Genomic DNA, 17,281 nt, shown 5'->3' with positions numbered 1-17,281 from the left:
GATGGTTTATATGGGCAATTGACCCTCCAGATTTTGGGGAGAAAAAAATTTTGCTTAGTTTTTTTTTTCTTAGTTTTTTTTTATTAGAAGATACCCTATAAATTTTATTTTTGACCCCCAACCCAAGTCGTCTGGGTCCGCCCCTGAGTCCAGATTTTCCTTCCTAATCTATTTAAACTTCTGCAATACATGAAGATGATATACGAATTTTAACTAATTTTGGGCTATAAATAGGGATTTTTCTGGCATTTAAAATGGGGACACAACATAGAGAAGAAGCTTTTATTCACAAACACAATCAATCATACATTTCATACTTCTACTTGGATTTTGAAAGAGAGAGAAGATGACATAAGAAGACCATTCAATAATTGTTGAAGGATTCAAGAGTTCAAAATTTATTTTTCACTTTCGTTTATACCATTGAAATTCGGGAGATGTATTATCAATCCAAATAATAGTATTTGCATAATTCATGATGCTCGGCTAATTGATGATGATGAACCCTATATTTCGAAGTTTTCATGTTAATTTCAAGACTTTATTTCAGTTACTCTATCAAAAATTGATTATTTTATTTGTGGTTTCTATTTTGTTCAAGAGAATGATATGATTTATCACATGAAATAACTATCTTTGTAAAGTTTGATAGGGGATAGATGTACCAAAATACTTTGCATAATCTTATTGTGAAAGTTCTTGATATTTAATTGATTGTCATACATTCCCATCTTCTATATAGATATATAAGGTCATATGTTAAAAAATTTTAATATCACTCGAGAAAGATTATTAAATAAAATAAAATTATCGATCGTTAAGTCTAAACAAATGTTGTCAATTTCTGAATTATTATAAAAATGGAAGAATATAGGAGGTTCGAATCCTAATGGTTTAATTTATTGAGTTTTCATAAATGCTTCCTAGTTACTATAAAAGTTTTATATTTAGTTAGTTATAAAACCCCTGTTTGACAATCATTATTTGGGAAAAATAAAATTTTGAATGTTGATTTTTTGAAGAATGTATGGTTAAAAAATAAGGAAAAATTTTGGGTTTACATCCAGAATACTTTATTGTATTAATATTTGGTTGAAAACAATAAGTAGAAATAAGAGTTTGAAAATAATGATTGTCAACCAAGGGCAAAATCTACTTTGCCAGTATCAACAATATCAAAATTTTGCTACCCTCCTAAGATAGCCCTAATCCTACTGCCTTACACATTTCTTTATTCTTTTTCTTTCTTAATACTACCCTTATTGTCTACTCTCTTACAAGAAGTCACAAATTTAATTCCACAACCGGCTTCGTGCTTTCTTGAGTGTAAAAGACTTGTATCATAGTATGGTTATCAAATAGAAAATGTTTCAGTCATAAAACATTGATGACAATTATGTAGACAACACTATTATACAGCAGAAGGGCAAGCTTCAAGTGAATACAAGTAAAACTACACAACTGGTATACTACAACAAAGATGTAACTGATTTTTTTTTCCTAATACACTCATGTCAAGACTGCTAACTCAGTCGAGGACATTTTCATCTTGTTCATATTGTAATTCAACTTTAACTGTGAAAATGTATCTAGTGAAACATTAGTCTTGGCAGTTCCAAGGACTTTTGCCCATCTTAATCCTTGGGTGTGAGAGAAGGGAATGATGGGATAGATTGAAGAATCAACTTTCTGCTGCTCCTCAACTCGGGGGACGTCTCTGCTCCACTGTGATAAGAAGAGACTCTCTTGCTGTTGGGAGATGATGACTTGATGCCACTGTTAGGAGATCCCTCTTGACCAAATTTGGGCATTTCATGTTCCGGGACAGGTTCAAAATGCTTATCAAACTTGGGTTGCGATACAAAAGTGCCTGTCTTTCCAAAGGAGGACCTAGTAGAAGGAAAAGATATCGGGGGTTTGTTCTTCGAGGTGAATGGATGCTGAACCGAAGATCTGACAGAACATGAAAATCAGCACTAAACCAGACGGTTCTGATTAACAAGCTCAAAAATCCGAAAAATTTTGTTGATATTATTTACCCTGGACACTGTAAAGGTGTTGCAGGGAGAGCAGAATCCAGTGTTGCAGGGAGAGCAGAATCTGGATTCTGCTCTAGATTGTTCTGGATTGCAGTTTTCTTAGAATTCCTGTCCACCATACTTTTTTCAGTTATATCTCCGCCATCTTCTTCCAATTCAACTTCTTTGCCTATTACATTATAGCCTGATTCAGCATTCAAAAAAAGTCGCAAACTGCAATAACTATTAACACCCAGCTCTCATCCCCACTTTCTTCTTTGATGCTCAAGCAAAAGTCTCAGTGCATGTGTGGTATGCCGTATTGGACATAACAAGATATTAGCATTTTTATCTTCATTAACACTCCCTACCAAACATGTTATAACAGCAAACTTACCATCCTTCCTACCAAAGACATTCTTACACCCGTCGCATCTACAGTTAATTGAGCATCCAACACCACTCTTCAAAAGAAACCGACATTTATCTGTCAGCTAATGAACCAAAGAAAAGCACTGGGAATGCTCAAATAGTAAATAAACCTGGTAGCATTCACAATATTTCTTCAGGCAACCAGATTTTCTGCAATTGCATCCTCTTTTATGTCGAGCTGAAGCAGGTGTTTTCCTGGAGTCACTCTGCAAATAAACAACATAGATAAAATGTATGCAATTGGCGAGTAAGCAAAACACAACTTCAGAATTCATTTCCTAACCTGAGTTTCACATAAAGAGTCAGAGCTTCTAATCACTTTGGGAGCAAAAGCAAGTGGGTTTCTGGATTCAATCTGTTTGCGTGTTGCAAGGACAGTGTCTTCATGGACAGGCTTATTGAAGCAATCCATGCAGGAACATGGCTCCACGCAGTAGACACCGGCAGCAAAACATTCGCAGTAACTGCATTAAGTTCAGTTAAATAAAATCATCAAGTAAAGTTATATATATGCTTCACGAAGCCGTTAGAGAAGACTAGGCAACTACTGAGCCTACGAGGCCAAGAAGATAGGTAAAATTAGAGGCTTGGCGGCTCAGCTAGGCTCCAAAGTTTTCCATGTGGCAGCCACACAAGGCATACCATAACAATAGTTTCCCAAGTCTAAGCCGTGCATTAATGCCAGGTCTGACTTTGAGTAAACCCGTAGTCATTCTTAGTGAAACCCAGAGTGCAAGGTCACTACCACAAGGCATAGGATTGACAATAGTTCTTCAAGTCTCAGCAATGCATTTATGTCTATTTATGAGATGGCAATTAAACAGACAGACGATAACAGCCAAGATCAGTCTCAGATGATGATTAAAAAACAATAAAATTGGTTAGCATCTCAAGAATTTTATATGCTGGTAGAAGGATATATCAAGTGTTGAGAATGACTTAAGTTCAAACCAGCAGAACTTAAAACAAAGCTCTAACCAAAATTGTGAATTCAATGCAGACTTCTCCGCAAGCCAACCAGGACAAGACCACCCGATACAGTAGATGTCAACTTCTTAAGGCTAACATGAACCAGATCATAACTAAGTGTCCGATTTGCAACCCAAAAAACTGTGTGATTATATTAATAGACCTTCTGTAAACAGAGAGAATACAAGAACTTACAGTTTCAAGCATTTTGATTTCTTGCAGTTACATCGCTTGCAGGCTTCACCCTCGCTGACTTGTTCCAATTTAGACCTGAGAATCCAACTTAAGCTATATACAGAAAGCTAAATGCAAAGGAATTTTGGAAGATGACAGGTCAAGTACGCTAAACAGGGGCACGTGCCTTTTCTTCTTTGGACTACTATGAGTGATCTCTTCATTAACTATACATCCAGATGCCTGGGAATCATCTTCCACAGGTGGGAAACCATTTTCAACAGTACTAGTTTCTCTTTCCAACAAGTTAACAGCCGAAGAATTGTTTATCAATTCTTCTTGGGGAGCTGGACTACGAAACTTGGCAACAAATTTATACCCCTTTGGAGTTGTTGCGAGAGCATTTAAATGCAAGCCAATGCCCGCCAAAACACACTTCGAAGAATCGCTTCTATCTTTTGTACGAATTAGTTGCCCATTGCCGGATGAAGTGTTGCCATCAGATTGCATCAACAGATAAGAATCAGAAGCTGAATTCTCGTCCAAATGCTTTTTGAGGTTTCCCGCCATCTCAAAAACCAGACAGCGCCTTCTCACCCCACGATGCAAACCAGAATCAGGCTACACAAATAGAGAATGAAAACCACATTATGAAATGAATAATTAAAACATCTCAAAACTCCCCAGAATTAGCAGTTAATAATATTTATATGCACATGCATAAAAACACTCATTCATACATGTCCAGAAACTAATAATTTATGTCTCTGTAAACAAAAGGTAATCATAATACAGGTAAATAAAATGCAATTCTGTACCTCATTATCCATGTTCTCACTCTGATTGCTCGTAGAAGAACCCGTAACTATGTCATGGGTCTTAGCAATTTCCTTCAGCTCGCTTCCTTCTCCAAGTTGATTGGATAGTTTTTCAATTCCACTACCACTTCCCTCTCCAACTTGTTCACTCGAACCTGCTGCACTGAACGAGAGTTTATTCTGCACATTATTACTAACATTAGCGTAGAAACTTTCACCAGATTCTGCTGATTTCTTGCAAGACTCTGTGTTAATGGGCGATTCAAAAATTAATATATCACTGGCATTGGAAATAAAACTCTCCCAGTCACATCCTGTGGCCTCTTTATCCTGTTCAATTTGGTCAACGCCCTCCTCATTCTCCTCAGTTGCATAAAAAGCTTTCTGAGAGGCCTCTTGAATAAATGGAGCAAACGTTGAAGAAGTGCAACCATATTCAGTGCTATGTTTGGCACTAAGGTAATAGCTAGATGTTAAGCTGGAGTGAGGGCATCTTGAATCATACACAACACTTTGACTAAGCTCAACATCAAGCTTTGAATATTCATAAGATGACTGACTGACTGCTTCATCAACAGAGTCCTCCGGATTAAGATTTCCATGTGGTTTGTCTGATTTACTAGAAGCATCGAGAATTAACTCATTTGCATCAATTGTCTTTCCACCATCTGTAGAAAACTCGGGTTTTGATGGGTCTGCAAGCTGATGCCTGTAAAGAGACTAAATTGATATAAAAATGCTATGCAATATATGCAGGACAAGATGGTAGGAGTAAAAATTGCAGAAGCTCATGAACAAGTAAATGTATTACCTTCTCAGGAATCTAGAACGCTTCAAGGAACTGACATGGGGGGAAGTGAAAACTGATGGAATCGATGCAAAACTAAGAGGATTGATCGTCTGAGTAATGTGCATGGGCTTAACTGGTTCGATGGGGGAAAGACTGTTGAGAAAATCAAAGACTGGAGAGTCCTGCATGCAAGGGGAAAAAGCTTTTCAATGTCGAAAAGAGAAAGCCTAAAATAACAGTGCAATAGGCCAAACAATAACTTCAGTTCAAATATGCCGTGTGAATTTACATTATCAAAAAGAGAAATAAACAAGAAGAATGAACTAACAAGTTCATCTCTTAAGAGAAAAAACCTGGAAGAATAATGAACTGGAGGAAAGCATAATTTAACTAAAATCAATTTAAATACAAATAAACCCCATAAATTTGAATCATCAGAAATAAAACAACTAACAAAGTAATAAATTTTTCATTATGAGCACCGTCAATAAGATAAAACAAGTGAATACGACCTTACTAACAAGCTGTTCAAGAATACACTGCAACGTTCACATGAGAATGAGATGGAGAACAAGTGCTGAAATATGGATTGATGTTAGCTCAAATTGATATGTTTTTGACTTATAGCTCTAGAAAAAAAGTCTTACCACATATCCAGTTAATTCATCTGATATCAAAAGTTGATTTGTCCAGTTTTTTCCACTCATCAAATATGAAAAATAAATGGTCAATTGACTACCATAGATCATTCATGACAACTCTTATAATTCAAATATTTTACGCAAAATTTATCAGAACTTCTGTGTGAAACTTGTAAACTTGTATTGCTGCAGACAATCCCATAAAAGCATACAAGCCAGAAATAACAATTGCTTAATTCAAATTATTCAAAGAAAACTCCTACACTCCTTCCAGAATATGCATTACACACAACCTATAGTTCAGTGAACGCATAAAACGGAAGGGATTCAATACACAATCATCAAAAAATAAACAAAACAACGATCTACAGCGGCTTCCCTACACTTGAAAGTTTACTTATAATTCAAGATCAGTCAAGAATTACAATGAATAGAGCAAGAAGAAAAACGAGGATTTCGTCAAAAGAAACTTTCTCAATCGCCAGATTCCACAAATCCAAGATCAATTAACAAGGTCAAAACCCCAAATAGAAAATAAAGTAAAAAACATGTTTGAAACATCAACTAAAAGTCACTTCTTAAGCCAATTATTAAATATTTACAACACCTCCAGACAAAACTCCATTGAGAGAACATTTTTCTGATAACTTCTCCCACAAATCAACGACTAATAAAACAGAACTATAACTCAGAACACCCTTTAAGAAACAGATTTTCACCAATTAATTGAAAACCCTCTTTCCAATTCTTTTTCAGTAAGAATCACAAAAAAACAAATGTATATCAACATAAACACAACTCCCGAACAAAAGAAAGCCCTCAAAATAACTAAACCATCAACCAAATTACTAAAAACCCATATTCCGAACCCTATCCAGCGAGCAGGGGGAAAAAAGGAACACTAATCAAGTATCAATAACCCAACTCGAGTGGACAAAGAGAAAAGAAAAAAAAAGGAAAAAGAACAAAGGTTTGATAGAAGAAAAACACATCACATCCAACATCTATTAACACAAATAAAGGTCAAATCACCACCCATTATACATAAGTAGAAAAAAATATGCAAATCACACCTCGAATTTGGTCGTGGAGGTTGTGGTCTGATTGTTTTTGCTCCTATCCGGGGTTTCCATCACCAATACCACAACCCCCTTCCCCTTTTCATTCTCTTTCACTTTACCTACTCTACTTTCTGCTGCATCCTCCATCTTTACAAAATATATCTAATAAGAATGTAAAATTTTCACTTTTGTATGAATTTTCTTGACAAAACAGATACGAAGAGACACAAACTTTGCCCCTCTAGTTTCGAGACGAAGAAGGGATCAAAGTAAAATGAAATTCAAGGAGGAGCGGGAAAAGACATTGGTTTTCTTGTGCTGACAAAACAAATACTAATAGACAGATTGTCTTCACCAAACACATTCTTTGGCAAGATTACTACAATGCAGAAGTCAAAGGGTTGGAGGGAGGGAAAATAAGGTTGTCTTTTTTTCAAATTAATAATTTTAATACGATAAAAATAAATTTTCTAACATTTAAAAAATAAAAAATTACGTAGCCAGTAATTAAAATTAGTCAACTAATTTAGCCCCCATTTTGTGAAAATAAAAATGAGTAGAATAGTATTTTTTTGAAAAATAAGTTGTTGAAAAAAAAGGAAAGGTTTTCGATTTACGTATAATATTATTTATGAAAGATTGCGTGGTTGAAAATAAAAGAGAGAAAAATGAAATGTAATGGAATAAAAATTAATAGGGTTCAAATGGGGGCTTAGTTACATATTTTCTCATTGTTTGGGCTCAATTTGAGAAAATAATGTATTTTGGAAGAGTGATTTTTTTTTATTTACTTTTTTTTTTTTTGTTTTTTTGAGAATGTGTTGTTTAAAAATAAGAAAATATTTTAGACTTACGTGTCATGTTATCTTATTGAAGAATGTATGATTGAAAATAAAAAAGAGAAAAATGTAGTTTTTTTTATAGAAATGGAGTCCAAGTGGGGGCTTTATGGGATTCACAACTTTTCAACCACACATTTTATCAACTTTTATCAAAATCTACGAAAAATTTGATTTTAGTGCCCATTTGGCCCCCATTTTTTGAAAATGTAATGGAAAGAATAATGTCTTTCAAAAATGAGTGGTTGAAAAAGAAAGAAAAATTTTCGATTTACGTGTAATATTATTTTATGAAAGATTATGTAGTTGAAAATATGAGAGAGAAATGAAATGAAATTTAATCGGGCCAAACAGGAACTTAATCCTCACATTACAAGAGCTTAATCTTTTGCTTATTTTAATTTGAGCCGAACATGTGTTTAATCCACCAATACCATTATAGATTCGTATTATTACTTCATTATTGTCTATTGATGTAAATGTTATGATGGAACTAGTATTTATTAAAAAGACTATGTAGCCAATAGAAAAATTTAAAAAAAAAAAAAAAAAAAAAAATTCTACATGTTCATGTAAAACATATCATGCATATGTTTTTGAATATTATTTTTAACACGTAGTCTCACATGTAAGAATGACAATAAGTATGCCCCCTGACTTGGTCCTAAACATCCTACTCTTAGCGTGGCTTGAGTACTGATTTTTAGGGGTCAAGATCGATTAAGACTTGTCTTCAACTTTCATAGATGAGATTGAGCCTAGGGTTAAAAGCTCGTAGCCTTATGCATGGGCTCGTACATAGGGCTACAATAAAATCTTATTATACAATTTTTTATAAAGGTTGACAACAGAAGATGACACGTTTTATAAATAAGGTAAGGAAAAAAGTACAAAAAGAAAGATTAGGCTTAAGCTTTAAAAAAAAAAAAAAAAAACTACTTGACCAAGGCTAGCAGCGCTCTAAAAAACTACGTCCAACTTGTTGTTCAAGTTATCAGAGATGCAACAGGCTCATCATTAATGTCGTTCGAGGATCATTATCTTCAATGTTGTCATAATTAGGTCTTGGATCAAATGGTGTCGTTATTTCCCTGAACTCAGGCTATATATTTGTGCGTGGTACCTCTATGCTCGATTGACTTCTTGCTAATGGAGGTCTAGCCCATTTCTTTACCAAGCAGTCTCCAAAACCCACTACTTTGATTTACGAAATTGCTCGAATTCTCTTTATTTTCCTTCCAAACTCAAGAAACCCTAACAAAGCTTTGTGAACAACTTTCACATATAGTCTTTTAGATAGCGAAAAATCCTCTTTGCAAGTTGTTCCTCGTTTAGATCACCAAAATAATTTTGTGAAGGGATCCTCATTCTTATATAAATTCTACACGTAGCCCTCCAAGTTTTTGTAGTTTTTATCTATCTCGAAAGTAATACATTTCATAAATTTACACGTTAGAATTTTCGGCATTCTAAAGAATAGCTCTTACATTTTCTAAGAATTCCATTTCTGCCCACGAACTATTTTGACTGTTTAACTTGGTCTTTATGATTCGGTTCCTGATATTTCTCATTGTTGTCCTAAACTTTCTGAATGTTTCAAATTGGTCCATGTGCTTTTCTTTTTGTCATAAGATGGTCCATGGAGTTTCTGTAGGATGAATAATGGTCCCAGTAGTAAATACTCTGTTATTGTTAATAATACATTATTTTTAGAAAAAATTAGGGCCTACGGTCGGATTGTGCTTGGCATTCGAAGGCTTAAGTAGGTGGTGTTCACTTTCTTTCTTTCATTAAAGTCTAGCATACGAACAATTTCATTAAATGAGTGATCATGAAACTTGAATCTAAGACATTTGTCTATTAAGATACAATGTTAACTCACTTGTTCCAAAATTTTAATTTATTAAATAAATGTTTATGTATATCACTTAGCTCTTGTTTGATCATCGTTCTTTTTAATATACATTTTTCTCTCTCTTCTTTTTAACCACACATTTTTTATTAAAATAATATCATACGTAAATTCAAAACTTTTTCTTATTTTTTAATTACACATTTTTTATCAATCTACTATTCTAAAATGTACTATTAGAAAATAATGGGGCTCAAACAGGCCGTTAAATATTCTCTTAAATGATATTTTGTAGAGTGTTTATTAGAATTGTTATTATCAATTACTCTCTCTCTCTCTCTCTCTCTCTATATTATTATTATTATTATTATTATTATTATTATTATTATTATTATTTTGGCCTTTGCACTGAGACGGATTTTATTGCACGATGGTCGATGTATTTATCAATATTCGTGACAGAAGTTTGAATTTGGCTTCTCAGATTATCTTCTTGTCCCTTTGGTAAATAACCTCTCAATTTATTTTGTATGTAAAGATAAGTGCTGTAAAAATATTTTTTTGTAATGGAAAATTTTAATATACATATAAATAAATAAATAAATGAAGGCATTTCTCTTAGTAGTTTGGAAAAAAGTTTGCCAAATTATCCAAAATCTCATATAAATGTTAAATCCTTGAGTGAGGTTTCGAGCTTTAGTTGGTATTACATGACATTTTTGACATTTCAAAAAGAATGTTAAGCCACCGACAAATCTAATGAAGAAGGGATAATTCGACTAGAATGCAGTTGTCGAAAAATCGTTTTAGTAGTGTTGTGTTCTATCAAAATTCATTTTAGACTAGAAAAAAAAGTGGCCGAAGGAGAAAGATATAACTAAATTATTAAAATAGCCATTTTGTACCTATCCCGAGTTTTAAATATTTGACACGGATATTTTCTAGTCTCTTGATCTTAGGATTATTAACTCTATATTGTTTATTAGAATCGTGAAATTAGATATTTAATCATCGGTGCAAGAGTTAATATAGAATATGTAGTCCTAATATCGATGACTTGAATATCTCAAGTCAAGAGTTTAATCGAAAAATTAGAGCTTCGATTCCAGTATTTCGTTCTCTCTAGGCAACTACGTACATGTTGATTTATTGATTACCTCAATGTATTATCTCTAATTTAATCCTTATTTAATTCATCGATTCTCAAAATATAGAATACATTAAAACTTGAGGTTCCATTTTAAAAGACCAACTTTATTAAAAGGAGTAGCCCAAAGCCTTTTAAGTTGGTCTATATCTTCGATTTGAGATTTTATCCCTTAACATGCCCCTGTAAGATGGTGACTAATTTTAGGAGACCAATCTTGAAATTCTTGTAATCATTTTTTGAGTCTTAATCGAATTGAATTACTTGTTGGAATTTAATGGACTCTGATACCATGTAAAGACTTTGAATTTCATCTTAAAAGGTCAACCTTATTAAGAGGAGTAGTCCAAAACTTTATAAGTTAGTTAATTTTTTCCTCTTTATTCGATGTGAAATTCTATTCCTTAACATGTCCCTGCAAGATGGTGGCTCGTTTGAACAGATCAATCTTAAAATTTGTATGCTCATTTATTGAGTTTTAATCAAATCGAATGGCTTGTTGGAGTTTAATGAGCACTGATACCATTAGGGTTCCATGTTAAAAGATAAACCTTGTTAATAGGAGTAGTCTAAAACCTTATGAGTTGGTCTATATTTTCATTTTCATTTGATATGAAATTTTATCCCTTAATAGAATATTCAATATTTTTTATCACTATTTAATGTTTATTAAATAATTGAGACTCGTTATCTATACGTGCACATGTAAATTAATAGTAGTAGAAAGTACGAAGTCCCATATATTGTGAGTGCTAAAAATTTCTCGATCTTCCTGATATCCTCCAAGGAGAATTCTAAAACTTTGTGGGAAACGATTAACTAATTTAGACATATGAACTACACATACGAATGTTACTTGCATGACTAATGGCACGGATAGTAATTAGATAGGGGTTCGCCAAGTTGCATAACTATCTAACTTTTTATGCAATCTCATTCATGTAAAAATTTTGTACATATTTGGGATAAATTATAATGGAATTTTAATGAAAAGAGTAATGAGCCTTTCAGTATATGTGAATAATAATTAAGTAATGGTTGGGATTATATAAATAAAATTACTATTCGACTTTAACTTCAAATTATAAGAAGATTAGTTGGTCACAAAATTATTTTTCAGTCAGAACTTATTGAATTTTTAAGTCACAACGAAATAATTGGTCATATATACCAAACACTCCATCCTCACCCTCTATCCAAATTCATCACTAATATTTGGTCACAAACATTCTTTATCCCACTCATCACGCGACGTCATCGCTCGCACTGTTGCTACCACCACAACATTGCCATCGCCATCGCCACCGCCACCGCCACCGCCACCGCCACCGTCAACAAAAACTACCTCTGGAACAAAACATAAAAAAACCACCGTCACTCCAAAAACCAACAAAACCAACAAAAACCACCACTAAGATACCACTGCAAACCATGCACACACAACCCCGTCATCACAGATTACGCGTAGCACCATTGAGTACCAAATCGTGCCAAGCAGCGACGACGGGAGGATGAACAACAGAACTCGGAACTAGCGCCATTGTGCACCAGAGCACGATGTACTAACCAAACCAACGACGTCTTCAATTAACGAATCTACGCTGCCGCACACCCCTTCTAGGGCTTCATTTCAAGTGCAGCATACCAACAAACCCAATAAACTAGATCACGACAGATCAACAAACTAGGGATGTTGTCCATTGATGAATCTACCACGTCGCATAGCTCCCTCATATAGGCTTTCAGTTAGGAGCACATCGGTCTTGTGAGAGACGATTTAGATGAGTAGAATATTCGGCATGTAGCAACGATTTTCCCATCATGGGCGTTGCGTGTGGTAGCTACATGAGAGCGGTGTCGAAGTTGGCCTCTGAGAGGAGTAAATGGAAAAGAGAGACGAGATAGGAAATATTTTTGGTTTTGTAGTGGGGGTAGCGTGGGAGTGAATAAATTTCATAATATTACTAATAATCTAGTTAATTGTAAAGACTCGGGGTCCATCTCAAAAAGGTCAACCTTATTAAGCGGAGTGGTCCAAAATTTATTTAAGTTAGTCAATATTTCAGTATTTAACTAATGTGATATTCATTCCCTTAACATGCTCGCGCAAGATGGTGGCTCTTTTTTAGCAGACAAATCTTGAAACTCGTATGCTCATTTTTGAGACTTAATCGGATCGAATAGCTCATTGGAGCTTACTGGGCTCTGATACCATGTAAAGACTTGGGGTCCATCTTAATAAGGTCAACCTTTTTAAAAGGAGTGGTCCAAGATCTATTTAAGTTAGTCAATATTTCGGTATTTAACTAATGTGAGATTTATTCCCTTAACATTAATACCTAATTTTTGGTTAAACGAAATTCGAACATGATTTTTGATTTGGAAAACTTAAATATCTGTTAATATGTAATTTCCACTTGGGGGTTGCTAGAGCCTCATTTGAATTTGTGTGTAATATTATTTTATTAAAAAATTGTATGATTAAGATAAGGTTATAATACGATTAAGAAATGCATTTTTCTTTCTAGAAAAATAGGGTTCAAACATGTGCTTAATTGGGATTACCAAGTGTTCCAACGAACCTTGGCAATCCAATCTCTAATGGCGAGTCTATTCAACTCTTGTCAGATTGGTTCGGTCCACTAAAATTTGATTATTACACGAGAGGCCCAATATTGGAACAGTCCATTCAAGTTTTATTATGGCAAAAAATTTCTTGACTACAATAATTTAATAATACAATTCTAAAATTAACAAATTTATAATTTTTTGGGGAAATAGTTATGCCTAATTAATGAAATTAAAACTTCAAAAATATAATTCAGGTAATTTTTTCATTAAACATTAATAATTATCAGAATTTAGTCCTAAGAATTGCAATCCAACAACCTCCAAATTATCGTTTTTTAAAGGATTTCATTTCTCTTTAATGCAAAATTGAGTTGTGAACTTGTGATCCAATAGCAAAAAATAAAATTTTATAAGCTTTCATTTGGCAAATTTATAAATGATTTATAAATAGGAACAATAGTGGATCCTTCGAAATTTGTGAATAATAATGAGTAATAGTAATGAATTTGTAGTTAAAACTAATATTTGATTTTAACTTAATTTATAAAAACGGAGGCTAAATTATTTATCACTCTTCTTCATATATGAATTGATCACAAGATGAGCGAAAATAAGAAAAAAGGCTAAAAGAATGGTTCGCTACGCTTTATAGTTTACTTATAAGTAAAGAAAATCTTATATTAAGCCCCTATTTGGTATCAATTTTTTTGACTATTATTTAACTATTTCAATCGTCATTTTTAACTTTTCACTTACAGATGGGACTCACTTTCTCTCCAACGATCAAAAAATCAATTCTCATAATCATTATCGAACGCCTTAAATGGGTTGACAATTTTACCATTTAATAAAAAGATACGTCCAGGTCACGTGACTTTCTAACGATAAAGTGGATGGAAACTCGTATTGGAGACTAATTCTGAAAATTTATAATGGGAACAAAAATGTGGGGAATAATAGTAAAAACTAATATTGAAACTTCCATAAAAGGTTTGAGGAACTAAATATAGTATTTACCCTAAAAGAATAAGTAAAGTAATAATTTTGACAGTAAAGTTAATAATATTTCAAAATAAATAATTTTTGAAGTTATTCAATTATATTTAAACAAAAATTATTTAAAAATAAATTTATTTATTTTTTAAAGTTATTCAATTATATTAAAAAACAAAAGTTATTTAAAATAACTTTATTTATTTTCCATAGCAATGCCATTACAGGTAATTTCGTTTCAAGGACATCAAAACATTGCTTTTGTTGTTGCTCATTATCTTTCCAGGTTATCACGTAATTTCTTCTAGTTTTAAAGGAACTTGGTGGTAATGGTCCCGAATATTTGTCTAGATTGTATTTTTTATTTTATTTTTTTGGGTCCAAACCTTCCAAATGTTGCACAAATGGATGGATAGCAGAAAATCCTTACCCGTTAGATTTGTTATTAAAAATAGTAAAAAAAAAAATGTCAAAATTAAAAAGGAATAATTGCAATTTTAGTACCCAAACTTTTTAGTGTTTAGCAAATTAAATTAATTTCTTTTTGTACGTGACACCTACAATCCAAAATCTTTGAAACTTTAATTTTTACCCCATCCCACCCCACTACATCTTCTTCCCTCAAAAATAAAAAATAAAACAAAAAAATTTAAAAAAAGGTTCTCTCCGTTTTTTGTGAAACCCTGGCACTTTAATATCTCACGTGTCAATTAAATTTTCTCTTTAAAACTTTTTGTTTTGAAATGTGCAAAAAATTTGTTCAACAAAGTATATCCATCACTACCTTAACAAGCAGAATGATATTGGAAGACTTGTGTCTAGTTTTAACGTGTATAAAGGATTAGGAAGCCGCAAACAGCAACAGATCTAGCAGCGTCTGTGCTGTATCCGCCGACATATATATATATATATATACACTTGTGGGTATTAGTGTATATTTTGTTTGGATATATAATTGATAGTTTCATGTGTTTTCAATTAACTTGGTAAGAAACTCATTTAACAAATAGGAGGTTAGCAATTCGACTCTTTGCAAGAACAATCTTTTTAATTCATTATCTTAGTTTAAAATAGGTCTGGACATGATCCGATTACGAGAGCAATCCTTTAATTCATTATCTTAGTTTAAAATAGGTCTGGACATGATCCGATTACGAGAGCAATCCTTTAATTCATTATCTTAGTTTAAAATAGGTCTGGACATGATCCGATTACGAGAGCAATCCTTTAATTCATTATCTTAGTTTAAAATAGGTCTGGACATGATCCGATTACGAGAGCAATCCTTTAATTCATTATCTTAGTTTAAAATAGGTCTGGTCATAATCCAATTCAGTTCAGTTCCAACGAGAACCGAACCAACCCAAAATTTTCGGGTATTTAGTAAGTGGAACAATCGGGTCCAAGTTTAATTATGTAACAATTCGGGTTCGGTTCTATTCAATTCCATATTATAATTAATTTTTTTAATATTTACAAAGCGACATTAGTTCAACTAATAATATGTTCAATTTTAACTTTTATAAAATAACGTAATTCAATTTTATGTGTTTTTTGCGTCTCTCTTTGTCGAGTTTTTTATAAATTTGATTGTTAAAATCACAGGAAGATGAAGATAACCCTTTTAAAATAATTAAGAGAGGCATTGTGGATCTTCAATTCGATTTCTCTAGAACGATATAAACAACAATACGATAGAGTAATAAATTTGGATAAAACTTAAATCAATTTGATTAAGTTAGCTTTAAATTGAAAATTAGAAATAGGAAAAATCCTATTTTTGGATTTGAACTAAATAACTAGTTAGCAAATTTATTTAAAATAAATAAAATAATTTGACTTATTTAAAATAAATTAATTAAAAAATTTAGGAAAATACGGCTCTTATTCGGTTCTTGATCTAGAACTGAGAATCGAACCCTTTAGTTCTTAGTTCAGATACCCGTTCAAATATTTAATTTAAGAAGAACCGCTCGGTTCGATTCAATCTGAGAGTTTTGTCCAACCCTAGTTTAAAATTTTCCATCATTTTTGAAGTATTGTTATTAAAACCAATGTAATTGAAGAGATTCGAACCTATGATCTCCAATTGAACTAATGAAAGCTTGGCCACTACGACATCCGGAGGATTTTAGTATGTTTATATGTTCAGTTTTAGTAAAATAATAGATATTTGGTTAATAAGGCTAGTGCAATGGAAAAGATTCGAACCACTCTCTTCTTTGAAGTTTTGGAATACTCAACCACCATAGCATTTGATTAATATTAAAATCAAGTGTAACAAAAATATAATTATGCCCCGTTTGTTCTTCATTTTTGGAAGAATGTGAATGAAAAAAATAATTATTTTGGAAGAATGAGAATGAAAAATATAATCATTATGGACCCCACACAAGAAATAGAAATTCAAATTTGTTGGTTTGATGTGATGGATAACGGTCATATTTTTCATTTTAATGATAAAAGAATGGGAACCAAACAGATAATATATATGTATTTGATTTTTATTGCAATCATCAACGATCAACGACCGCTCGTGATCATTCGAGCTCCTAAATCAATCACTGGCCATAGAGTTTCAATTCAAGATAAATATTTCTAAATACTATCTGTTAAGATAAATGAGCTTTGAGTTCTTCATAAATTATCATTTGTTCAATATTATTTACCTTTTAAAAATTGTCCATGTAATAAGTTTTTTTTGTATAATTTTAACTCCGCCTACAATAAAGGTTGTCAATCCCAAGCCTATAAAAAGGAAAGTTCTATAAAATATCTTTCGAAAAATTTACTTGTGCTCAACTCATGGGTTCAGCTCAGCCCATAATATATATATATATAATTTAAAAAATACTAAAAAGTGTACAATAGCCAAATATGCATACTTGTCAAAAAGTCATGTTTTTATTTTCTCAGTAAAAAGTCATATTGATTCAAGTTCGATCCTATTACTCGAGTTAGCTTCCTTTCCATTCA

At 32.7% G+C, this 17,281-nt stretch overlaps 1 protein-coding gene across 1 annotated transcript; it reads right to left on the bottom strand.

Annotated features, from left to right (window-relative positions):
* Positions 1-1,394: 1,394 nt before the first annotated feature.
* On the bottom strand, positions 1,395-7,229 carry LOC111369605 (protein tesmin/TSO1-like CXC 2). Its single transcript, XM_022991187.1, has 10 exons — positions 6,916-7,229; positions 5,223-5,383; positions 4,412-5,120; positions 3,781-4,214; positions 3,615-3,689; positions 2,734-2,914; positions 2,561-2,656; positions 2,416-2,482; positions 2,040-2,208; positions 1,395-1,953 (listed from the first exon to the last, which is right to left on the bottom strand). Exons 1-10 carry the CDS (start codon positions 7,048-7,050, stop codon positions 1,635-1,637), a joined length of 2,346 nt encoding a protein of 781 aa, XP_022846955.1. The 5' UTR covers positions 7,051-7,229; the 3' UTR covers positions 1,395-1,634.
* Between the last annotated feature and the right edge of the window lie 10,052 nt (positions 7,230-17,281).

The sequence above is a fragment of the Olea europaea genome, chromosome 20 (genome assembly GCF_002742605.1).
Source record: "Olea europaea var. sylvestris chromosome 20, O_europaea_v1, whole genome shotgun sequence".
In the NCBI taxonomy this organism is placed as follows: domain Eukaryota; kingdom Viridiplantae; phylum Streptophyta; class Magnoliopsida; order Lamiales; family Oleaceae; genus Olea; species Olea europaea.
This window is presented reverse-complemented; position numbering and strand designations above follow the sequence as displayed.